The 25,816-nt window shown below is 46.6% G+C and overlaps 1 protein-coding gene across 4 annotated transcripts in view; it reads right to left on the reverse strand.

Moving 5' to 3' along the window:
* Positions 1-866: 866 nt before the first annotated feature.
* The window catches only part of LOC126998071 (uncharacterized), a 205,487-nt gene continuing 180,537 nt past the window's right edge, over positions 867-25,816 (reverse strand). Inside the window, exons 9-20 of one of the 4 annotated variants that reach the window (XM_050859449.1) lie at positions 24,360-25,434; positions 11,328-11,478; positions 10,639-10,862; positions 10,372-10,495; positions 9,771-9,890; positions 8,019-8,204; positions 6,919-7,061; positions 5,780-5,848; positions 4,063-4,283; positions 3,595-3,813; positions 2,844-3,288; positions 867-2,567 (exon numbers count right to left, since the gene is read on the reverse strand). In XM_050859449.1, the coding sequence (XP_050715406.1) occupies positions 2,411-2,567; positions 2,844-3,288; positions 3,595-3,813; positions 4,063-4,283; positions 5,780-5,848; positions 6,919-7,061; positions 8,019-8,204; positions 9,771-9,890; positions 10,372-10,495; positions 10,639-10,862; positions 11,328-11,478; positions 24,360-25,434 (3,134 nt within the window). In that variant the 3' untranslated portion in view covers positions 867-2,410. Of the gene's footprint in view, positions 2,568-2,843; positions 3,289-3,594; positions 3,814-4,062; positions 4,284-5,779; positions 5,849-6,918; positions 7,062-8,018; positions 8,205-9,770; positions 9,891-10,371; positions 10,496-10,608; positions 10,863-11,327; positions 11,479-24,359; positions 25,435-25,816 lie in introns of all 4 variants that reach the window. The other 3 variants (XM_050859448.1, XM_050859451.1, XM_050859450.1) reach the window with 3 other exon arrangements.

Raw genomic sequence — 25,816 nt, forward strand, 5'->3', positions numbered from 1 at the left:
TTCAAGGACTTATTTTTACTCTTGAAAATAGGGGATAATGTTTACGAAAGCGCGTCGCCTCCTCTGCTGGCGCGGCGACGCTGCAGCGGATGTTGCGAGAAATACCTCCTCGGTGAAATAAGTCACATATACATGAAGGGGAAGGGGGGGTCGAGGGGGGCGCAGCCCCCCGTTAGTAGGTCGTAAAGTTCGGTTGGAGCAGTTTAAATATGCTCCCCGACCCTAAGCCCTCTGCGAGCTATTTTGCGGCTGCGGCGGCTGCAGCGTTGCCGCAGCTGTTGCCAGAGGAGGCGACGCGCTTTCGTAAACATTATCCCCTATTTTCAAGAGTAAAAAAAAAGTCCTTGAATTGGATTTTCAAAGCATTTCCATGACTGTTGAAGGTTTGTAGAAAAGATATGTGAAGAGATACTGATGTTTCATAATGTAGATTATGAGATACTGGCACGGACCTGAAACGAATCTTTACCTATATATATAAATATATATATATATATATATATATATATATATATATATATATATATATATATATATATATATATATATATATATATATATATACACCCATGTAAAAAGATTTATGATACAGGCAACTCACCTCAAAAAACAACCATATTGCACAATCGTCATAGAACATTTCAGACAACTCTATTTTACCGTGATCATTGTAGAAAACTTGAGGTTCCAATACCTGGCACCTGCTGCTCGTAGCCGGCAGGGCACGCTGGCCACTGGCACTGCTTACCTGTCCCGCCACCTGTGGGCCACAGCCGTCACTGTGCTCACCGCCACCCACCTGCCACACACTCCCCGCCGAGGCTTTGACTGAGATTTTCTGATGATGCAGAGGAATAAATAAACTATTGAAGTTGTTCTTTATTTTTGGAAGAAGCTTGAAATGGTCATTTGCATGAGTTAAGAAGCACCTTACATGTGTTGAAGGAACAGACTGCTTCCTTATTACTTCATAATTCTCTCTCTCTCTCTCTCTCTCTCTCTCTCTCTCTCTCTCTCTCTCTCTCTCTCTCTCACCTGGCAAGTATCAATGAACATAGCACTAGTCATAGAGAATAAATGTACCACAACGACTGGTATACAAATGCTATCGCTATGAACATTTTATGGCTTTTATAAATCTTTTATAACATTCTATTGTGCTGCGTAAATGTCTTTTCATCCAGAAGGTGGAAGTTAGAGTAAGGAAGTAAGATTTACAATATTAAAAACTGGCAAAAGTTTCATTTTACTATCTCAAACATATGGACATTATGTACAAAACACTTAAAAGACGCCTGGGAAACTGACTGTCCGACTATGTGAGTGTGTGTGTGTGTGTGTGTGTGTGTGTGTGTGTGTGTGTGTGTGTGTGTGTTTTGGGCTGCCAATACAAGGGAGAAAATGCCATAGATTAGTCACTAGATACAAAAAAATTTACAGTCATAGTCACGGGTGAGTCAGCCTTAGGTTTATGCATGCTACACTTGTAGATTTACATTAAATACAAATAATACACTTATTTGCAAATGTGTTAATTAATTATTTAATTTTTCAGAGCATTGATTACTTGTATACTGATTCTGAAGTGCATAATAAAAGCAAGACTTAATAATCATTATTGCATATACTACAAACAGAATTTTTCACACATTAATAAAATATGAAGTGGCTCACATATCAACACTAGCCAAGTATTAAAGTGTAGCCCGTTGGCCGGCAATAATCTCTGCAAAACACATTTAAAGCAAAACAATGAGACAAGTTCATTTGATTGTTAAACACATGAAATGTGTGAAAATGAGTCACAATGATATTTACATGTGCAGATAGAAAATGACACAACACGACCGAAACCTGTCTGTCGCATGGCTTACGTCCCTCGAGAGGTTCTTAGTGTTATAACAAGATCAAGTCTCCTAGAAAAGTTCACTTGTGTACTTTGATTACCAGACTCTACCCAGCTAGGCTACTCCCTTAGGGGGGCGATGAACACTCTAATCCTGTGAATCCTTGCATAATATTATCACATTACTGGTACCCATTTGACCTATTCTTATGCGGAGTTCAGATAGTGATCACTACTATGCTCTTTAGGTAATAAATATGCTCCCTGAATACATCTTTGATAATTGGGATTGTATTTTTTTTCAAATTAATCTATTACATAACAGTTCTCTACCTCAATAGAGAAGTGCACAGTAAGTCAAAGGAAAAAACAGCCTCTGATCCAACTCTGCATCTTAACACATTTGATACATAATTTAGATAATATTATAATATTTACAACCTATCCGCGCACACGCTAGGAAAGCCCCGCCCTGGCTGCAGCTCGGTACACTCTGCCACACGGGGCTCAGCGAACAGTGTGTCTGTGTGTCTGTGGTGCCTGGGCCACGCACCGCCGGCCAGGCTACACCAGGTTGGGTCGGCTCACGCTGGTCATCATAACTTTGGTCACAAAGTTGCAGATGGCTGTTGCAGGCTGCTCGGGCTCCAGCTCAGCCAGGATGTGACACTGGTTCTCAGTCCTGCTGGCTCCCTTCTTGGCCACAAATCCAAAGATTCGCCTGGAACAAATAACTTCTTTATCATAACCATTTCTTACAGAGAGGATGGTAACGGCTCAGGTAAGGAACAGAACTTTCAGGCAATTAAAGTTAGAATTCTTTTATGCATGAAGCAGGAAAGAAAATGGAAACAAACACAAACACTTTACTCAGTAATACTATCTCTTATATCATTACTACCTTGTTTTCCTGATGTCCCTGATTATATTTCAATTTTTCATGGCTACATCCCCTGCAACCCTAGGTATCAGGCCTCATCAGAGCAGCAACACTTACAGGGACCCCAGTGTGGTGCCCTCCTCACTCTTGTGTGTCCACCGCCGGTCCTCCGGGTCCAGGCCACAGTGGGAGATGGTGTTGACAGGGTAGTGGCGGCGGAAGAACAGCTTCCTCTCATTGTCTGTGAGGGTGATGCCTTGTGCAGAAACCTTGAAGTGCACGACAGTGGGAGTTATTTTTGATGCCAGCATGATGTTGACAGCCCTCTTGACAGCCTGGGGACCTGTCAGGCTCTCAGTGTCTGTCGTATACAGGTACATCACATTGCAGGCAGCTCCCTGTTGCAGCAGCTGGCTGGCAGAGCTGCTGCTGCCACTGCTGGTGCCGGCACCACTGTCTACAGTGTCTATTCCCCCGGCTGGGTCTCGTTCCGGCAACATGAGGCGGCAGGGCAGGGCCAGAGCAGTGATTGAGTGCTGGTACACAAGGGCCGACAAGGAACCTAAAACGAAATGTGCCAAAATAAGCCTTAATATGAAGAAATCCATTTGCTAAAGGTGTGCCAAATTAAAATATCATCAAAATTTTACTTGAAAAAAAGTGGGGAGCAAATGCACATTGAAAAAAAAAAGGGCATATTATCTACAATGTGAACAATGAGTGAACTGAGACAGTTCTCACCACATACATCATACCTTGTGAGGGAACAAAGCTGGCAAGACAATCACAGCAAGACCTGGACTCACACCCCTACAAGCATCCTCCTGAAGGCCACATCCACACCATACAAAAACCCTGAGATGCTCACCAAACACAGGTTCGTTGGCACATCCCTTGAGCCGCACGCCCCTTGAGGTCGGCTCAATGAGGAAGTGACGCACCAGCTCACTGGCCGGGTCGCTGGACTTGCTGGCCACATTGGGGGGTGGCGTGGACACCTTCAGGGCCAGACCAAAGGCCCCGGGGAACGAGTTGGAGTCTCGGACAACAAAGGTGCCGGGAGCTTTGTCTCTCAGCATTGATATGGCTGGAAGGTGAAGAGTAATATCAAAATAAGATTGATATTGAGATGGTCTCTTTTCAGCTTCACAATATATATTTTTGTCAACAATTTGGATGACTTTATAAGTGGCATGCAACTTATAAAAATGAAAAAAAATGGTGCACCACTCAACTTCATGTAAACATTCAATAATACTGTTGTTGGGGATAATAAAGATATATGTATTAGTGAAGCATAAAGATTATCTATACCAAACACTACAGGCTGACTCACCTTCATCCCTGGTTATGGTGGGTTTGTACCAGAACTTGGAGATATCTTTCACGAACTTGGGGTGAGAAGAAATGACCTCCGTGGATTCGTTGAGGGAGGTCAGTGAAGAGCGGCGGGACTGTCCGTGGTAGAGGGAAGGAGCCGGGCTGGAGTGGCCATTCAGTTCATGTCGCAGGGCCTGGGAGGTCGCTGGTGAGGGGCTGCGCATACCCATCTCCTTGCTGAGTGTGCGGGGCGGGGGGGAGGAAGAGGAAAGTTAGTATTCAGAGGTTCGGAGTGACAACAGGCAAAGATAACAATTTATATTATTTTGCCAATTGTAAAATTTTGGATATCAGTAAACAAATGTATGATTTTGTATGCAAATAAGTAAAATAAAAATAAATGTTGGATTCTAAGCCTCCTACAATAGCATGAAAAGATATTCTGTCTTATAAGGCACTCCTGAATCTGAACATAATCATTAGTGGCATAAGAGACCAATGATGCTCCTCACCCCTCAGAGCTGTGTGCTACAAACTCAAGACTTCTGATTGTGAAAATAATGAAACTTTTATCCATCAACATCACGGTCTATCAACTTTTTCCTTACAAACCTCAAATCAACATGGAAACAAAAACATTTAGATTTCCAGCTAGCTCTCAGTGAGTGGGAATGAATATATATCACACTGGATGTAAGTGAACAGCATTTAGTAATCCTTTAATAATCCATGAAATGCCTTTACTGCCTGCCTACTGTACATTAAGAGAAAAATATACATACTTTTATCTTTGTGGACCAAGTATAAAGTTAAGCATATTAATTTTAGTGCAGTGTATTTATCTGAAAGTTTAATGTGACAGCAGGTTATCACAGCCTGAGCACAAGAGCATCCCAGAAAGTAACAAAATGCTGTGTGGTACCCCTGACCGCCCTCGACCCATGCATAAGATCAGCCGGGAACACTGACAGGGCCAAGATAAGGGAGCTAAACATGTTGAGTCAGCAAGCACAGGAAGCATTCGTCTGCCTTGAGAGGGGATTCAAAGCTGCTGATGGCAAAGGGAGAGTAAGACAAGGGATGAAAAATGTTAGCATCTCCATAAAAGCCTGTGAACAGCAGCAGTAACATTAGGAATCATAGAGAAAAACATGTCTAGGCACAGGCTACCAGCTCAGCAGAGATCATCAACTGCGCAGATGTATAACAAGTCATCTTTTTGAAATGCTTGTGTGTCTGGGGATCATTATAAACACCAGAGAAATTAAGAGACATTCAACGAACAAAGATTCACTACATAAGAACTGTACATTAGTGGGTAGTAGTGTTTGTATAGATGAGTCAAGAGTCTAGCATTCACAGTTCATGCTGTCTACACTGTTATTGAGTGTTACTGGTCAACCATCTTCCCACTTACTGTAACCATACATGTCTAGGTAGAACCACCTCATTTCGTATTGATTTAAAGTCACTAATTAAAAGAAACTCATAAAACGACTACGTACATAAAAATAAAAAAAATATGAATAATTTAGAAGCTAAGAATACCGTACCACCTTAAAAAAAAAAAAATTAAAAAATAAATTTACAAGTTATATTCATAATGTTACATGATGAAAGTTTAAATAGAAATTGTAAGTTACTTGAGATGAAAAAAAAATAAAAAGAAACCATAAATTTAGACCAGATTAAGAGGTGGTACTGAATTCTTAATAGTCTGTCCGAGGGCTAACCTGGGAAGTGATGCAGACTTTTTGACGGGAGGTCTGGTCGATAGAGAGGAGAGGCCAAGGTGCGCTCTTCTGCTCGCCACCATCCAGTAAACATTTATGCACATTTACCACCAACATTGAGACCAAGACAGGGATTGTTTACATCACCGTTCCAATTTTTCAAGGTCCATGTTTTCCAGGCAATCACCACAACACACCCATGGACCACAATCAAGTGCCAGGTCATGGGAGCAAGTTTTCAATGCATATTAAGAGTTAGTCAAAGAAATTTTACATTGGCATCACAAGGTGGACATTGTTTGTCATTGTAGATTTGCAGGAGGCAACAGCATGCACGATTGGTAAAATTTCCCCCATTTTGTTAGCGGCAGCAGAGTCAGTGGCACCCGGGGGGGGGCGGCAAGTTGGTTAGCAGAATCAGAGGAGTGAGAGGAAAGGGAGGGAAAATATGAAAACAATTAGAGTTTGCTCATAAGAACAATGTATGAGAACAAATTCATGGAGTACTCTGCTACTAAATGCAAGTGCAGAATTACAATATGAAGAGATCAGAAGCTAAACAGTTAACATAAGCCTCAATATTTTCACTTTTCTAATGAAGTGCTCAGCAACTTGAGGGTTAAACCTCATCATTATTGTGTTGACATAAATACAACAGACATAGATGAATACATGCCAAGAGACTTTTCTGACTTACAGAAAAATAATAACAGTGAAGGAAATTAACTGAAAATATTTGGTATGATCAAGATATAAGGAATTCATGCAAGCAAAGAGAGCAGGAAACCATCTTTCAGCTCCTCTTCATCAAGTAAATGTCTTTGTCGTGATTGTCAATTTTGAAAACATTACTACTGTTACTCTAAAAACTTTTGCATCTGGCACGTGTGCTGCGAGAATATCAGAAAGACATGCACTGTGCATTTCTGATCTTCTCTGTCCAGATGTGGAGGATTATGAAAAACAAGTATTAATCAGAAGACAAACACAAATTTCATCTAGTGGACAAGTGGATCAAATTATATCTTACAAAACTGAAGGAATCAAATGGTATTATGCTAATCACTCTAAAGACATGCAAAGGTTGGGAGTCGCTCAGAGGGTGGCTAAGCAAATGAGGAGCAAGCAAAGAGGCTCACCGCTGCATCGTTGGGCTCTTGGGCGGCAGTCCCTGGTTGAGGTAAGGTGTTGTTGGGGTGGCGGGTGGGAAGCCTGGGGTGATGGGGCGGGTGCCACCAATGCTGCCCTCTGTGTCACTCTGCCAGGAGGTTTCTTCTCGGCTCTGATGAGGAAAAAGTGAGTCAGTCTGAGGCAAGATCAGTGGTGGTGGCCGGCAGTAACTGCGCAGTATGTTACACCTATCATGGCTGACTGCTACACTGCAATACTGGACACAGAATGGCTAATGATGTATAAACAACTATCAATAAATCCTAAACATCAAAGGGTAATGTGACTAAGAACATGCACAAACATGTTACTTTACTTTAAATCATTGTTATTCAAGTTGAAATCTGTATCCTGGGTGATGGTTCTATACATACCAGACAGTCCATTCTGGCAGCAGTGATAACTTGCCAAAGGAAATGGCAAACAAATTTAACAAATTAACAGGAAATGATTCCTGTAGTGATGTGCAGTCAAGAGTTCACTTGAAACAAAACAAGTAATTACCTCTAATACAATGATCTTGATCTTAAACTTGTGGGATTTCATTAGATTAACTATATTTTCTACCTTAATATTCAATTGAAAAACTACTTAAGCTAGTTTCTATAACTTAATCTCAGGGCTGTAAAAAAGTCAGCTGGTCATGTTAAAGGACACACACTCACAATGTTGCATTTACAATAGCAAGCTGACTCACAAGGAAGACTATGCTAGGCAGAGGGTAGTGTTGAGGAAACAGTGTTGAAGCTGAAAACCAGGATCTTAGAGGGTGGCAAGGCACGCTAGCTAGAGGTGCTACAGTGTGGCTGATTCACTCAGTGTTGGAGAAGCTGTGTTGCCTGGGGTGTCTAGCAAACTAGCAGTCCTTTCCACCTAACAATTCTAGGGTTCCCAAAGAAAGGGACAGAACCTAAAATACAATCATCAAATATATAATCTTTGTCAGTCTACATCACATAAACCCTCTGTAGGCTATAGGGAAACTTATTCAGTGATAAAGACATCACTAGTATGTATAATTCTCTCCAACATGTACACCAACAGGAGTAACTACCAAGTGGTAGCTAACCTGAGATGTTTGAGCCATCTGAACTGATTGTGACCCAGCAGAAGTGGTGACAGCAGTGGTGGTGATGGTGGTTGTGGTGGTGCTGCTTATGGGGTTGAGCGGTGAGGTAGTAGAGGTTGGGGGGTGAGTAGGGGTGCCCAGACTGGCCAAGGTGGCACTCAGGGCATCAAGTGAGTCCAGTCCCTCCTGCAAACACCACGCAACTCATGGTTCCAGTGTCAGCATGCATTGACTGGCTCACTAGGAAGGCTGCCGTCACACTGTTCGCTTGTTTTACTCAGATTCCAATGGTCAAAACTTATTGTGACTTGAATTGAACTTAGAAAAATAAACTCTTAGTAAATTTGGGCTATAGTGATGTGTGTTTTGGAAGCCTTCCTTCTCCAGTATCATGGTCAAGAAAATGTTTAGTCAGTAGCTTCAAACCAAAGTCTTTTCAACAGTGGGTCTCACTGCAATCAGTTATTGAGCTTAGAAGACAGAGAATGGAGACAACAACTTGCACAAGCACAAGAATATAACTCTCAATCAAAACCAAACATGTTAATGCCTCAAACAGTTTTAGAGATTCTGGATCATTACAAGAGGTGCAAAAATGTGGGGAAAATGAAGCCAATCATGGCAGCCTAATTTTCATAAATGCCTTGCAAATATTCTGGTGCTCATTGCTGCTTGTCATCTCAGGTGTCCAGCAAGTATAAAAAAGAGGAAATGTTTCTCAGTAAATACTGTGGTTTTCCATAAGACCAAAAACCTTTAAACACAAAAATAGAGAGAGTTAAATATTTGATTGACATTGATTAGCAAGTTGAACTACTCTTGGCTAAGTAATACAAACTAGGAAAAAATCTTTCTAATGAAACAACTTTCTATTCTATCCTTATGGTAACTTTGTACACTATCAAGACTATGAATGCTGTAAAGGACTGTCAGTAGTGCCATGTGTCTATCTCTCTCTCTTACCAAGAAAAGAGTCATCTATCTACAATGGTGTGGTGTTTTCCATTCATTGTTTGGGTGTGGTCTAAGCTTCTGGACAATGAGGCCAATTTGTCCTTGCTTCATTGCTTCAGTGAAAATACTGTATAGCTTTAAGCATTCAAGGAAGTGTTTAATTTTGTCTTCATGCTCACTAGAGGCTTTCTCTCTAATGCATGGCAAAACAGTCTCATGCTAGGTCTTCTATGGCATCTAGTCCTAAGATCTCATTATCCTATGCCTTATCAGTGACAAGTTAACTGTATTTCATGGCCATTCACCTGATAGTGAGTAAATTTGGTTAGTTCTTGTTGATTATGATTATTAGAACCATTAGTATGTTGGTTGATCTTTTTGCACTAAGTTATGTAGCACTCACTTAAATTTTGCAGAAGCAGTTTCCTTGTACAGCTACCATTTCTTGGTGTTGTATTATACAGTATGTTCATGTCTTTGTACAGAATATATGAAGATAAATGATACAAATATTTATACAGAACCAAAAGGATGTTTCAAAGCATTACTGCAGTTGTCAAATGTGTTCTCATTGACCCTTTTTGCGTTGATGGATCAAAATCATGGAAATATTAGGTATCTGAATGGGGGCCATAAAATGCAGTCCTTACTACACAATTACCATATCCACCTGGACTGGTTAGATGTGGTAAGACTGTTTGCTTAGCATGCAAAAACTGCAAATCCCTTCACTATGTCTCAAGCTTCCCGGGCCAGACACCATGCAAGACGCCACGGCCAGGTCAGGGCGGTACACACCTGGTTTGAGGACGAAACAACCGTGGTGAGGAGACCGTCAGCCTGAGATGATGAATATGATGAGTAGTTGATGTGTCCGTGAGGCGACGTCTGAAGCTGGCTGAGGGCTGAGGAGGAGTCCTGGGGGGCGGGAGCAGAATAGAGCTGTATTACTAAACATTTCATCGCACAAGAACACATATTTGACAGGGCTTTCAGAGGAGTTTTATTAATTTCCGGGAGTAGTTTTATGAGCCTGTTGGTAGTCTGACCCTTCCTCAGTAGCATGAACATAAAGAAATACTCATTAGAACCTGTCCGACCCCCTTTTTGATCCTTATAAATAGTTGATGTGAGAACCCAAAGTGTCTTATAATACCGAGTTAAGTGTGTTGAAGGGGACGAGCCACACATGCATGCATCATTTCACCAAGTACTTATTAAGCCTTCCAAAAATCCACTTTTATTGAATTATATGAAATGATGCAAAAAACAACAGAAAATTATAATGCAAATACTTCAGATGAGAGTTTGCAGGGGGTCATTATGGAAAGTCATCATCAACCAACAGTCTCCCTCGACAAGCAGTGCAGCAACAAGTGCATAGAGAGAAAATGCCTACCATGCCATCCCCGGGCTTGGCGCTCTCGTGTGCGCGCCTCACCGCCACGAAGGGCCTCTCTTTGTCGGACGAGTCGGAGTACTTTCTGGGAAGACTTCGCTGGCTGCTGGTGCTCATGTTGTTTCTGGGGAAGGATGAGACTCATGAACACGACGCATCACGACACAGTACAAGGACAATACATCAACATCACAACACAGAGCCCAACACACAGTATCTCGTCGTGTTTCACCTTACCTGACCATCATGCGTTCCCGTGAGGCTGACCTGGTTGGCAGGATCGGAGACGAGGGAGCGGAGTTTCCTCGTGCAGGGGTGGAGTGGGCGATGGGGGGCTTCTGCGGGGTGGTGCTGGGGGCCACTCCGGTGTTGATGGTGAGGGGGGCCATTGTCTTCACCGGGGAGGACTCGCGGGAGGTCTCCGAGCGCATGGTGGTGTCGCTCACGTAGCCATCCTCGAAGTCCTTGGAGGTGACGGCCGTGCGATGTTGCTGCGAAGGGAAGGTAAAGAATACTTGGTGCTCACGAGGCATCATGACACACAATGTATACTGGGCGCCTACTGAAGTGCTGCTGCTGAGTGACTTTACAATCCGAGGCAGCACCACGGATTAACAAAAGTAGTGAATAATCTGCTTCAAGCTCTCTGCTCACACCACGTAAGTATGTGGTCTTTAGGGCTATACTCTTATCACTATGTGCTCATAAACAATGGAAGATATAAAACTGTCAAACAACAAGAAATCATATACAAGATGATGTAGGCAAGACTGGACATTACAAGAAATATAATGAACGGTGTAACAAACAACCAATATTATTACTACCGAATACAGTGATTTCTTGTAACAGGATGAAATACACGTTAACTTTATCGGTCCATTAGTGTTACAAGGTTTGCTGATAAGAACCCTCCTGCCCCCGCCCCCCTCCTGCAGTCTCAGCAGCGGCCTCACCTGCGTCATGCGGGTGCGCAGTTCGGACAGCATGCGGGCCTCCTGCGGGCCGCGCTCTGCCCTGTACTTGGCCTCCCTCCTCTCGGCGAGTTTGCGTTGCTGCATCTGAAGCCATGACAGGTTGTTGCTGCTGGTGCTGCTCAGGCTGCGACTGGAAGAGAGGGAGAGAAAATGTTAATGCAAGTGTGTAAAAGGCGCGATTAACCATTGTATCTTTTTAGTTTCCTGGTGCTACTTCCACATGTATCCTTAGTTGTATAATCACACTCTGTACTGCCTGGGGGTTGGGATGGCATGCTCCTCCCTTCTCCTTTGTTTACTTGCAATAATAAACTATCTATCAATCAATCAAGTACGGAATCTAAAGGTGAAAGGGGACTTAAAGTAGAGTTATGGCAAACCACTATTTTATAAGACGTATATATGTTTGTTTTACGGAGATGCCACTCGTCAGTATTATTCAGCACGATGCGTATGACAAACAGCAGCATCTGACAGATATACAAAAAGCCCAAGACAGCCGGCATGTGTGGGGGCGACGCTCATCCATATATTCATCTGATTTGCAAGCTGCCGTCGCTCAGAGACACAAAGACGCGCCAACCTCCCAGCGATGAGATGGAAACTATAATGCTAGCAAGCGATGGATGGTCTGTGGGGATGATTACGGGGAGAAGAGGAAGAGCACAGTAGCTGAGGAACCGTCTAGAGGTGGTGGCGATGAGGGAACAAATGGACAGATGGGAACATAAAAGTGGTAAGACTAGCGGCCAAGGATTCATAGATGGCCTGGAAGGAGGAGCAGTGATGTCGATTTAGGAGACTCCCCATGGTGAACCGACGTCTGACCGGCTCCATAGTTCCCCAGCCGTCCCTACATGGCAATCCCGTGAGAGGCTAATGAAAAGAAGGCATGCCACGTACCGATAAACTTCTCTGGCCCCCTCACAAAAAATGAAACAAATTACCGCTAAGAGGCAGTCTATTATCGGGGAGAGGGGAGAAGCGGCCTAGAAAAGTCCTAGGAAATGTGGCTTCTGGACAAAGGAAATGGGGGAGTGCCAGGGGAGTGCTGGGTCATGGGGCTGGGCGGCGTTTGGCGGGGTGACTCTTTAAGATTACAGGGACGAGCGGCGAGCCATCACATAAGAGCCCGCGGCCAGTAATTATAATCCCCGATCACAATGTTCAAAGATAATACTCCGGCGGACACTAATGGTAAGTGAGGTCCACAAAAAAGCTTCAAGCACCCGAAGAACGCCATCGTAAGGAGCTGAACCAAGGCTGAACCCACACAAAAACCGTAATACGACACCCGCTGGGCAAATCTTCAGGGGAAAGGAACCCTTAACCCACTGTGCCCCATCTTTCACCCACGTTGACCCCACGGACCCTTCACCCTCCCCCCTGGCATACTGATGAACAGCCAGCCTCAACCTGCCTCACCCCGCCCCGCCAGTACCAACATACCCCGCTACGCGACGCCAGTAAACACAACAAAGCCTGACTGGGTTCGGGAATGCTGTAGTGTCTGATGAGATGTCGTTGGCATGTGTCTGGATTTGCAATTTTAACGCCTTCTCTGTCTCCCTTGACCGAGTTGTGGTGGTGGTCTGGTGTTACTCTGACTTGGTGATGGCGGAAGGCAAGCAAGGGGGGGAGGAGACGAGAGATAAACGAGAGGAAGAGACGGAGTAGGCAGTGGCTAGACAAATGGCAGGCAGGGCATAAACAACACACTGATAAAGGGTGACAAAGAAGGATCAGGCACAGGACGGGTGAAGCGCACGGGGGATAAGAAGGGGGAGTGGCATAAGACGAGGCAAGGTGATGGGTGACGTGAGAGAAGGGGAGAGGAAAACAGAGAGAAGGGAGAAGACAGGAGACAAACAGACAGGAGAGAGACGAGAAGACAGGAGAAAAACAGAAAGGGCAAAAAAGACAGGAGACAAACAGACAGGGAGAGAAAGACAGAGAGAAGAAAGGGAGAAGTTGTATATATCAAATGTGTGAAGTGAAATATCCAACTCATTACTTTCACACCCAGCGTTAATTAGCAGGATCACACCTTTTACAACACAGGTGCGCGTCTGGCAGTTAGGTGACAAAAAAAAGAAGAAAAAAAGAACGGAGGGTCATTCTTTTAAAAGTCTGGGGCAGCTGAAGGCCGGGAAGGGAAATGGCGCGCAGTACCAACAAACTGGCGGGTTGCTCGTCTAGTAAATGACTCACTGTACGTCAAGTTTGCTGGCCGAGGCCTTATTAGCATGAACAAACTCCCGGTCAGGTCACGGTCACGGGGTAGAAAGAGGAAGAGGAGGAAGACGAGGAGGAGACGAAGATAATGAAGGCTGGTGTAAACAAAATCTAATGGCCTGTTTGCACTTCTTAAAATGTGGATGATTATTTTTTGTGCTACAGAGGCTGAAACTAAAAAGGGAAGTGAAAGTGCGTGATTACGAAACGAGGCAAAGGACAATAATGATGAAGACGCCCTGAGATCGAGGAGGCTGGTTAGTTAATGTTCCCTAGGCGAAGTGACTCAGGGTTTTGTCTCCTAATACGGCGGTCACACACATTCATTACCCCCATGCCCCTCGCCCTCTCTCCTGCCCTCCTCCTCGTCTCCTCCCTTGCGTGCTACCTTCAACTTCCTGGCAAACGAGTTCTGCATTGCCCTTGTCATGCGTGCTGGTGCTGGTGGTTGAGTCTTGCGCCGCGCTGCAGTTGTTCTTACTAATCCAGAATATTTATTACCGCAAGACACCCGCGCATTCTCAAGCGGGAAACTTCGTGGCTCGTAAACTTTTCAGTGTCACTTAAGTTGATGTAATTTACGGATCCTTGGGAAGTCGCCGAAAACAATGGCACGAGAGAGAGAGAGAGAGAGAGAGAGAGAGAGAGAGAGAGAGAGAGAGAGAGAGAGAGAGAGAGAGATTACAAAGGAGGGGAAATGAATAGATGTCGAGAAAAGGAGGAAAGGTCATAGGAAGAGGCAAAAATAATGATAAACGAAGGAGAGAGAGAGAGAGAGAGAGAGAGAGAGAGAGAGAGAGAGAGAGAGAGAGAGAGAGAAAGGAGTTGACCGCTGCCTCTGTCACAGTAAAGTAAATTTCCCGCCCTTCAGAAACGTTTGCACAAGTTCGACATGAGAAAAAGAAAAACCTTTAGACATGGAATGCGGGCCTGGGAATGTTTACGAGGGAGCGCACGGCGGGAGGGAAGGAAGGGAAAGGAGGGGAAAGAGAGGGAGAGGAGTGGAGGGAAAAAGAGAAAGGAGGAGGAGGAGGAGAAGACACGCTCGGGATGAAAAGTAAAGGCACCTGCGGAATGATGAGCACGCTTAGGCAACGCTGGCACGGTGACAAGAAGCGTGAGGGTTGAGCACTGAGCTGAACACTTCAAAGAGACGCGACTGGAATAGCTAAACGGGATAAAAGAACCGCTGATCCAACTCTATAAACCGAAAACACTGCAGCACGAACCTTCAATATCCCTCAAGACGTCCTAAACTAGTGAAAAGAAGCCGAGAGGGACAAGAAAAACGGTGATCTTACTAAATAAAACAATAAAACCACAACACAAACCTTCAGAAACAAGAACCGCTGATCCAACTCTACAAACCGAAACCACTGCAGCACGAACCTTCAATATCCCTCAAGACGTCCTAAACGAGTGAAAAGAAGCCGAAAGGGACAACAAAAACGGTGATCTTACTAAATAAAACAATAAAACCACAACACAAACCTTCAGAAACAAGAACCGCTGATCCAACTCTACAAACCGAAAACACTGCAGCACGAACCTTCAATATCCCTCAAGACGTCCTAAACGAGTGAAAAGAAGCCGAAAGGGACAAGAGAAACGGTGATCTTACTAAATAAAACAATAAAACCACAACACAAACCTTCAGAAACACTCGAGAGATTCAAAACAACAAAACCAAAGCCTGGAATACGAAAATCAAACCACAACAAACCTAGGCAGATCAAGGCCATGGACACACCACAATGAATAAAAGAAAAGGAAGAGAGATTAGGAGAGAGGGATGGGGGAAAAAGAACAGACAGACACGAACCCTTCATTAGGTGAATGGAAGTCGGAAGGTGAAGAGGGGAAGGAGAGGAAGGACAGGGGCGTAAGAGGAAGAAAATGAAAAGGGAAAAGGTGTAGAGGGAAAAAGAAGAAGGGAGGAGCGTAAGGGGAAGAAAATGGAAATGGGGAAGGTGAAGAGGGAACGAGATGAAGGGAGGGGCGTAAGGGGAGGAAAATGGAAGTGGGGAAGATGTAGAGGGAACGAGATTAAGGGAGGGGCGTAAGGGGAAGAAAATGGAAATGGGGAAGGTGAAGAGGGAACGAGATTAAGGGAGGGGTGTAAGGGGAGGAAAATGGAAGTGGGGAAGATGTAGAGGGAACGAGATTAAGGGAGGGGCGTAAGGGGAAGAAAATGGAAATGGGGAAGGTGAAGAGGGAAAGGAGAGGGAGTGTGTGTGTGTGTGTGGGGGGGGGGGGGGCATAAGGGAAGAAAAGGCTGTTGGCACGAGAGCACCCTTGGGGAAGCAGGTGTACCCACAAATATCACCTGAGTAGCAGCGACCACCCCTCAGCTCCTACACAAACACACACACACACATGCACGCACACGAACACACGCGACGCTGACCAACGCCTCCACGTATGCAAGGAACGAGGGAAGGAAATGCACTAAGACGAAAAGAATGAAGGAAGCGAAGGAGGAGGAGGAGGAGGAGGAGGAGGAAGACGAAGAGGAGAGCTTGGACTTCGCACGTAACCTCTCTTTCCCTCGATTCTGTTTTTGCAAAGGAAGATAAATAAGGAAGAAAAGCAAGGCGGAAGACGAGGTAGATAGAATAAATGAAAAGAACCACACAACGTCATCTCACCAGGTCACAGCAGCCATGATCGACAGGTTTAGTGACAGGGACGCCGGCGAACACTACTACCCTCTCTGACGTCCAACTTAACACTGGCTTCCCCCTACAGGCGAGTGATTTTAAATACCACTTGGGGTGTGAGTAGGGCGAAGGGAAGGGGCGAGGGGGCGAGGGGGAGGCGGGAGAGGGGCACTGAGTCACGTTTCCTATGGCTGGGCGGGCAAGGCTTAATGAGGCGCCCCGGAAGACACTGGCGACGGCGAGGTGACGCGACGAGGTGACTGACGTGGCGAGGGTGACGACGCGGTGACAGATTTGTGTGATGAAAGGATTATGACTCTGATAACAACAACAACAACAGCAACAGCAACTCCTCCTATTCCGCCTACTACTACATACCACTACTGCCTACTACTACTACTACTACTACTTCTACTACTATTGCTACTACTACTATTACTACTACTACTACTATTACTACTACTATTACTACTACTACTACTACTACTACTACTACTACGAGGTTTTCATTTCTTTTTTTTTCATATTTTCTTTTTCTTGTTTATTTTCTTTGCTTTTTTCCTTCTTTTGCTTCTTTCTATTTTCTTGTTTTGGTTGATAATTTTCTTTCATTCTCTTTTCTCGATAAAACAACAACCACTTACTACTACTACTACTACTACTACTACTACTACTACTACTACTACAACAATTTTTCACCTATTAGCAACAGACGCAAATACAAAAAAACAATAACATGAATAGGAATAAGAACGAGAAAAAACGAAGGTAGGAAAATAATTAGAGGAAAAAAAACAATCACAAATAAATGTTCAGCAAAGATAAGGAAATCGCCCCCCCCCCCCCCCCCTTACATGACTTACACCTAAATTAAGTAACATCCCTAAAAAGAAATGACTGACCACAGCAACCCGGGGAAGAGAAAGGGGGGGGGAGATAGAGGGAGAGGGAAGGGAGATGATGAATGACGAGGAGGGAGAGAGAGAGAGAGGAAGGGAGAGCAGAGGCGTTGAGGAGGGAGGGGTTGGGGAGGGCGGCGACAGGATGCAATGATGAAATGAAAAAGACGTCATCGCTATTCTTGGACGGGGAAACGATGAAGAAGAAACGATTAAAAACAACGTAATAATGTACCGAGAAGCTTCTGAAGGTGAGGTTGAGGGAAGGAAGGAAACGAGTAGGCTATGCTTGGAGGGCTCGTCTTATGCTGCCTGGGTACTGATGAGAGAGAGAGAGAGAGAGAGAGAGAGAGAGAGAGAGAGAGAGAGAGAGAGAGAGAGAGAGAGAGAGAGAGGAGGGAAAATGAATAAATGGAGAGAAAAGGAGTAAAGGAAAGGTCAATGGAGGCAAAAATAATGATAAAGGAGAGAGAGAGAGAGAGAGAATAAAGATTTGTAGCCGAGACAGGAAAAAGACAAGTATAAGTGTGAGGTCACTGTGGGAAAGTTGTTTGTGCTTTTTTTTTTCTCTTTGCTCTTTTCCTTCATTGTTTTGTTTGTTGTTTGTTTACTTTTTGGGGCGGGAATTTGTTTTTATTATTTTCTCTTTTTTCATATTTTCTTTCTCTTGTTTATTTTCTTTGCTCTTTTCCTTCTTTTGCTTTTTTTTCTTGTTTTGGTTGATAATTTTCTTTCATTCTCTTTTCTAGACACAACTACTACTACTACTACTACTACTACTACTACTGCTACTACTACTACTACTACTACTACTACTACTACAGCTACTACTACCACACACATAATTAACAGAGGTCTCTTTTATGTCATTGCCTATAAAGTGATAAAAACAATAAGAAAAACAAATTCAAAAGGTAAAAAGAAACATTAAAATCAGGTAACCTATCAAATATACATCCTTTGATAGCTTGTAATAGTAAGTCAAGGTAAATACACCGTTGATTAATTAAGCGATATTACCTTTGATGAGAGAGAGAGAGAGAGAGAGAGAGAGAGAGAGAGAGAGAGAGAGAGAGAGAGAGAGAGAGAGAGAGAGACCCCCAGCAAGGTATAGACAAAAAAATATACCACTAAAACGTGTATGACTCAGAGGAGGAGGAGGAGGAGGAGGAGGGATAAGAGAGGAAAAGGGGGAGGAGGCAAAACCACAATAACAAACGAAAGTGGAGGAAGTGGAGGAGATAAGAGTGGAGGAGAAGGAGGAGGAGGAGGAGGAGGAGGAGGTGGAGGAGAGAGAGGGAGGGGAGGTGGGAGGTTGACATAGATATATTTAACATAAGAGTCACCATCTGAAGGAGATTACGGGAAGAGGAGGAGGAGGAGGAGGAGGAGAGAGATGAAGAGAATAAGGAAAGAGTGAAGGAGAGAGAAAACGAGGGAGGGAGAGAAGGTGAAGAGGTGAAAAAGTGGGAGCGAGGAAAAAGGAAGTGGACGAAGAAGGGGAGATGGAGGGGAGGAATAGGAAGAAGCAAAGGAGGGAAGAAAGGAGGGAAGGAAGAGAAGGAAGGTAGAGAGATGAAAAAGTAGGAAAGGGAGGGAACGGAGAAAAGCAGGAAAAGAAAGAAGCAAAGGAGGAAATTAATTGAGGAAGGAGGAAAAGATAATGAGGGGGTGAGGAGGGAGATAAGGAGGAAGAGAATAGGAAAACATAGAAGGAAAAATTTGAAAGGAGGAAAATAACGAAGAGGGAGTGTAGTGAAAGGGAAAGGAGGGATAAAAGGGGAAAGGGAAGAAAAGAGAGAAAAGTAAGGAGAAAAGAAAGGTAGGAAGAGAGGAAAGAAAGGAGAGAAGGAAGGAAATAGAAGCAGGGGAAAGAAGAATGAGGAAGAGAGGAGAGAAAAGAGAGGAGAGAAAGAAGGAAAGTGAGGCAAGGAAGAGAGGAATGAGAGAGAGAGAGGAGAGAAGGGAAGACGGGAAGAAGGAGAGAGAGAGAGAGAGAGGAGGGAAGAAGTAGAGGCAGGGAAGAGAGGAATGAGATAAGGACAGGAGAGAAGGGAAGACGGGAAGAAGGAAAGAGAGAGAGAGAGAAAGAGAGGAAAGGAGGGAAGAAGTAGAGGCAGGGAAGAGAGGAATGAGGAAGTGAAAAGAGAAGGGTATAAAGAAGAAGGGAGGAAAGAGAAGCAAGGTAGAGGGAGGAAAGAAGAAAGGAGAGAGGAAGGAAGGAGAGACGGTCAGGGACGGAAGGAGGGCGCAGACAGGTGAAGTAGAAGAGGTAACACACTAACATGATTCACGCAAGACATTCCCAGGTGGTTGACATTCATTCATTCATTCGCCTTTATCTTTTATCGCCTTCCTTTTATCTGATGGAGTGGACCACGGAGGCCTTTGAGGACTAAAAAACAGAGCAGATAGAGGAAGATAAACCTTATGAACCGCGACGTTGACATATAGAGACAGAGAAAGAGAGAGAGAGGTGCCAGAAGACCAGGTGAGATTTGGCATACAGGTAAGGGAGGGACAGGTAAGGCAGGAGGAGGAGGAGGAGAGAGAGAAGGTGACAAACGAACAGGTGAGAAGGAGAGAGGAGGGAGAGAAGACGGAAGGAGGAGGAAATACAGATGATAGTAAGGGAGAGGAGGGAAGGAGGTGACAAACAGGTCCTGGTGTGGAGGGAGGAGAGAAGGGAGAGTAGGGGAGGGGAGGAAAGGGGGAACGAAGCGATACAGAAGGTGTTGAAGGGTTGAGAGTAAGTCCTCGTAAATTGGGCAGAAAGGTGGGAAGGTTAAGAGGATGGGAGGGGAGAGAGGAGTGAGTCAGTGGCAGAGAGAACCAGAAACAGCAGGTGGGTGAAGAAAAGGAGGAGAAGGAGAGGAGGAGGAAGAGGAGGAGGGAGTTACAGGGGTGCCTCATCTATAATCGTGACGTCACTCTGGCACTGTTTGGCACTATGCTTGTGGCCCTCTGTGTGGCTCCCTGCTGTTACCTGCCCACCTGCAGACCTATTAATTAACACTTCTACTACTACCACTACTACTACTACTACTACTACTACTACTTCCATTCTTTAGATTTACGTAATGAGGTATATATTCTCATTCTCTACTAACACAATTAATCAGCCTCAGTCTCTTCTTCTACTACTACTACTACTACTACTACTACTACTGCTTCCATTCTTTAAATTTACGTAATGAGGTATACATTCTCATTCTCTACTAACACAATTCATTAGCCTCAGTCTCTACTACTACTACTACTACTACTACTAACCTAAACTCCTTATCATAACTTGGCACTCATTCTAGGACAAAAAAAATGGCACTGTTTAGAGTATATGACCACGCTCTTGACACTGTGCCTCTTTTTTTTCTTTTGGGGGGTCTTTAAGTGATCCGTTGGCACCATTATCTGAGCCTGGCACTTTTGGCACCTTCCCTGTCCCGTCATGGCACCCCTCCATTGGACCAGGGCGTAGGGATGGTTAGAAAAGAGACGATTTGGTGTTTTAATAAAGAGAAATCGGTTGTTTATACTCTAGTTCGTTTCGTCTATTGTTTTATTCGTCTTTCATCTCTTCTTTCATCTCTCTCTCTCTCTCTCTCTCTCTCTCTCTCTCTCTCTCTCTCTCTCTCTCTCTCTCTCTCTCTCTCCCATGTGGTCTGACTTTTCTCTTCTTTTCTTTTCCTCCACCCTTTCATCTTCCCAACGAGACTTTGCGAATTATTGTCCTCTTTCTTTTATTCCACATTCCTCCACTCTCTTGTCATCTTTTATCCTCTTCCTCCTCCTCCTCCTCCTCCTCCTCCTCCTCGGCCAGCTGGCTAAGGTCTCAGGCGCCTTCCTTGCACAACATTACTGTGGCTATTAAGACAGTCAAGATGCTTCTCTCTCTCTCTCTCTCTCTCTCTCTCTCTCTCTCTCTCTCTCTCTCTCTCTCTCTCTCTCTCTCTCTCTCTCTCTCTCTCTCTCTCTCTCTCTCTCTCTCTCTCTCTCTCTCTCTCTCTCTCTCTATCACTCACTCTCTCTCTCTCACTCTCTCTCTCTCTCTCTCTCTCTCTCTCTCTCTCTCTCTCTCCTTCGTTTCTTTCTCTTCTTTTTTTCCTTTTCACTGTTTCCTCAAGTCCTTACATTATTATCATTCCCTTTACTGTAACTTCTTCCTCAAACATCTTTTCCCATTAACTCATAAAAATATTCCCTTTTCTCCCTCCCCTCCCTAAACACAGGCCTTCTCTCTCCCTCCTTCCATCCCTACCTACCGCCTCCAAAGAGACACATCTCCCTCCCCTTTCTCTCTCTCTCGCTCTCAAACACTCCATCCCTCTCTCTCCCTCCCTTCCTCCCTCAAACACTCAATGTCTCTCAGGGTTCCTTCGTGACGAGGGCGGGAGAGGAAGTGAGGCTGAGGAAGGAGACGTGAGGAGGAGGAGGAAATAGGAATGGGAGGAGGAGGGGAAGGAGGGAGGGAGGGCAAAGAGGAAGGAGGTCCTTTGGTAGGTGACGTGATGATGGAGGGGATGGTGGAGGTAAGGAGAGATGGAGGGAAGGGAGATGAGATAAAGGGAGGAGGAGAGGAAGGAAGAGAAGGAAGACGTAATTAATGCAAGAACAGAAGGTGTCTATCGTATTGGCACTCACCACATGACTGCCAAGCCTGTTCCACTCATCCACCACTCTGTTAGTGAGCCAATTCTTGCCTATGTCTCTGGTGAATCTGAATTTATCGAACTTAAACCCATTGCTACTTGTTCTACCCTGCTCTAATATCACCAGAACCTTATTGACATCACCCTTGTAAGTTAAAAAGCCTTTCATTCGTTTATAAATTTCAGTTAAAGAAGTAAAAGAAGAAATGAAACTAGAGGAGAAAGAAGAAGGGAATGAAAAGAAAGAGAAGTTAAGTAAAGGGAAGGAAAGGGATGGGTAGGGAAAGGAAAGGAATGTGAAGTAAGAGGAGGGAGTGGAAAGAAGGGAGGAGGAGGAAGGAAGGAAGAACACTAAAGGAAGGAAGGAAAAATAACTAGCAAAAAAGGGAGTAGGAAAAGAAGAAAAAAGACTAGGAAGAAAGGCAGGAAGCAAGCAAGGAAGGAAGGAAGGAAGGAAGGAAAAACAACTAGCAAGAAAGCGAGTAGGAAAAGAACAAAAAAGACTAGGAAGAAAGGCAGGGATCAAGGAAGGAAGGAAGGAAGGAAAAATAAAAGAAAGAGGAACGAAGAAAGGACGGGAAAGCCCAGGATATGAAACTCCTTCAAGAAATGGCTTCACCTCCGACCTTGGGAATGATACTGACGGACGATCAAGAGGAGGAGGAGGAGAAGGAGGAAGAGGAGAAGGAGGACGAGGAGGAGGAGGAGGAGGAGGAGGTATGGCACAGGACCTCCATTCACGCCCTCGCTCGCCGGCCACTCATCTTCGCGGGTTTCATTTCGTCATCCGCCCGTGAATACACCTTTTTTTATCCCCCTCATCGGTCTTGTTCTCCCTCTGTTTACTCGTCTATCTATCCATCTATTCATCTAACCTTCGTAATTGATGGGAACTTAATCAATAGCCTTCTTTTTCCTCCGTCTATCTATCCAACTCTTCATCTAACCTTCGTAATTAATGGAAAGGTAATCAATAACATTCTTTCCCTTCACCTGAGTATGCGTCTTTATTATCCCTCTTGCATTCTTTTCACTAACCCCTTTCCTGTTCCTCCTCCTCCTCCTCTTCTTCTTCATCGTCTTCCTCTTCTTCTTCTTCCTCCTTCTCCTCCTCTTCTTCTTCATCGTCTTCCTCTTCTTCTTCTTCCTCCTTCTCCTCCTTCTCTTCTTCTTTATCGTCTTCCTCTTCTTCTTCCTCCTCCTTCTCCTCCTCCTCTTATTCATCGTCTTCCTCCTCCTCCTCCTCCTTCAGGGTGGTCTGATGGGCTGCAGCACCGCCATCCAAGGCAAGACACTCCTTCTAAGAGCGTGTCCTGGTCCCTTGTAAACACTGCCTTCCCTCGCCCCTCCCCTGCCGTGTCCCTGCCGCGTCTCTACCTGTCCATCCTTGTCTCGCCATCTCCGCCTTGCCCCGTATGTTCCCTCACCTCTCTTGCTGCTTTATCCTGTCTTCCTCTCTTCCTCTCTTCCTCTGTCCTGTATACCTGTCTCGTCCTCTTGTCTTCGTCCAAGTTTTCCTGTTATCCCTTTACCCCTCCTCGCACCCCGCCTCTCATTGTCTCTTTCTCTACCTTGTCATACCTGGTCTGCCTTGACTTGACTCGTCTTATGCCTTTGTAATGTCTCCCCTCCCCCTCCTCCTCCTCAGCCCCGGCCCCGCTCTGCCTGCCTGCTGGTGCTGACCTTGACACTGTGACTCACACCGTCGGCGCCACCGTACATGGCTGTGGCGTGTGGCCGCAGGTACACACACGGCCTCCTCCCGCCCCGCCCTGCCCCGCCCCGTCCACGCCCCCCGCGCGATACAAACGCACACACACGCCACATAAGGAAGGGAAAAATGCTGAATGCTTCTGTTTTTTCTTTGACAAAACAGCCGTACATGGCGCCCGCTAGGCCCAAATTAGGACGAATTCCGCAGCAACAGTTTTCGCAGCCGTCAGCCGTGGGCGAGTCGCCTGGCGTGATTTACCGCGTTAGGGCCTCGACGGAGCCCCCACGGCCGCCGGCGTGTGAGTCAGCGGCAAGGGAACAGGACGCCCTCCGCGGCCTCTTGCCCCCCTCGTCACGTCCTGCCCGGCGGCCTCACTAGGGGACGCATGATCACCAGTCGTAGAGAAGAGCAGTGCCACCAAACCACCTTCCCCACAGCCCCCCCCCCCTCCCCACACCAACAATTACAAAAGTGCAGCAGCCTTCCTGCCCCAAAAACAAGGTCACGCGCCTGCTGGTTCCCGTCCTCATAACGCGACCACTTTTTTCCCCCGTGACGGCCATCGCGTCTGTGGCACTCAGTGTTATGATTGGCGGCCTTCACCCGGAGAAAATGTGCCCCCCTGGTGCTGACCTTCCCCGCGGCGGGTGCTGTCGCCCCTGAGTCACGGCTGACTCAGGGGCGGCACCACACAGGACCAAGGTCTGCAGGGTCACGGCACACAGCTCGTGACTCCCGTGGGTGTGGCCGATCCTTAAACAGAACATGTTCCTGGACGGCAGCGTCCAATCCCCTGCCGAACACAGTGAGCCCCTAGCCCCCCACCCCCGCCCCGTCTGTGGAGCATGGCTTACCTGTGGTGGTCCAGCGAAGAGAAGTCCAGCGAGTCGTCGAGTCTGGAGGCAGACTTGGCGTGCTCGGAGCGCGTGAGGGTGGAGGTGGGCGTGGTTTCGCCGAGGCCCATAATGCGGGTGGTGAGGGTCTGCGAGCGCTGCCGGTGCAGGGTGCCGCCGCGACTCCCGGGCTCCGGCGACGGTGACCTGGACGGTGACCGCCTGGTGCCCGTCATGCTGTCGCCGGGGGTGCCACCGACGGTGCCAGACATGCGTCGTACCAGTCTGGGGGACTCCAGCCCAGCACGGGCCTGCCCCAACGCCTCCCGGGAGTTACGGCGGTGGATGGAAGGCGAGGGCGGTGCCTGAGACCCGTCGCCGCCCTCCGAGGTGGTGCGGCGGCGGCTGAGCAGCGGCGAGGAGGTGACGGCGCCGTAGCTGAAGGGTTTGCTGTCGGTGCGAGCGTGGTAAGGCAGCTCGTCATTGTTGGTGCTGAGGGAGGTGTCCAGCAGGGAGTCGTGGGTGGTGGAGCCGCTGTAGCCGTTCACGGGGGAGTGCGGTGACTGGATGCCCCCGTACTGCGGCGCCGCGCTCCTGCCCGCCGCGCTACCCCGGGCCTCAGTCTTGGGCGGGACGCTGAAGTCCGGACACTTGATGGAGTCTATGTCCGGCGCCGGCGTCTGGCCGGGCCGCAGGTCGGGGATGCTCTGGATGTCGAGGAGCATTCCCTGCAGCAGCTCGTCCAGCTGACGGGCGTCCACAAGGGGCGGGGCCCCCGTAGGGCCCATCCGCCCCGTCGCCACCGCCGCCGCCGTGGCGCGGGATTCTCCAGACGCCTGAGAAGTGTCTGAGGTGGGCGGGGAGACCGGCGCCGCGCCCGCGGAGTTACTGGAAGCGATGCCGGAGTCTATGGAGGCGGCGTAGCGGCCGTTGACGAGTCCGTGGGGCGAGGGCGTGTGGGCGGCGGGGGCTTGTGGCGACACCGGCGAGTGCGGTGACGCCGGCGGGGGCGGCTGACGCTTCTTGGTGACCGTCGCGTAGAGGGAGCCGTCCAGGGGGCCCAAAGTGTGGCTCACACCGCTCACACCCGCCACACCTGCAACACAGAACACACAGTCATGAGGAGGAACACTCAGCCACTGTCCAATACACACACACACACACACACACACACACACACACACACACACGCACACATGCCCCCCTCCCTGTACACCTGTAATAAAGGACACAACCCCTGCACCGGCGGCGGGGCCTGGGGCGGGTCGGCGCGGCACACACACGCCTCGTATATTGCAGGCGAAGGATGGCTCGCCGACTGTAATCTTGACGGACGGCCAGACGAGCAGCGCGGGGAGGGTGGTTGTTAGGAGCGGCGGTGGTGGTGGTGGTGGTAATGACAACAACAATAAAAGCAAAGGCAGTGGTGGTGGTGGTGGTGGTGGTAATACATCAGGCAATAAATAACGACACAGCAA

Source organism: Eriocheir sinensis, chromosome 13 (assembly GCF_024679095.1).
Source record: "Eriocheir sinensis breed Jianghai 21 chromosome 13, ASM2467909v1, whole genome shotgun sequence".
Lineage (NCBI taxonomy): Eukaryota > Metazoa > Arthropoda > Malacostraca > Decapoda > Varunidae > Eriocheir > Eriocheir sinensis.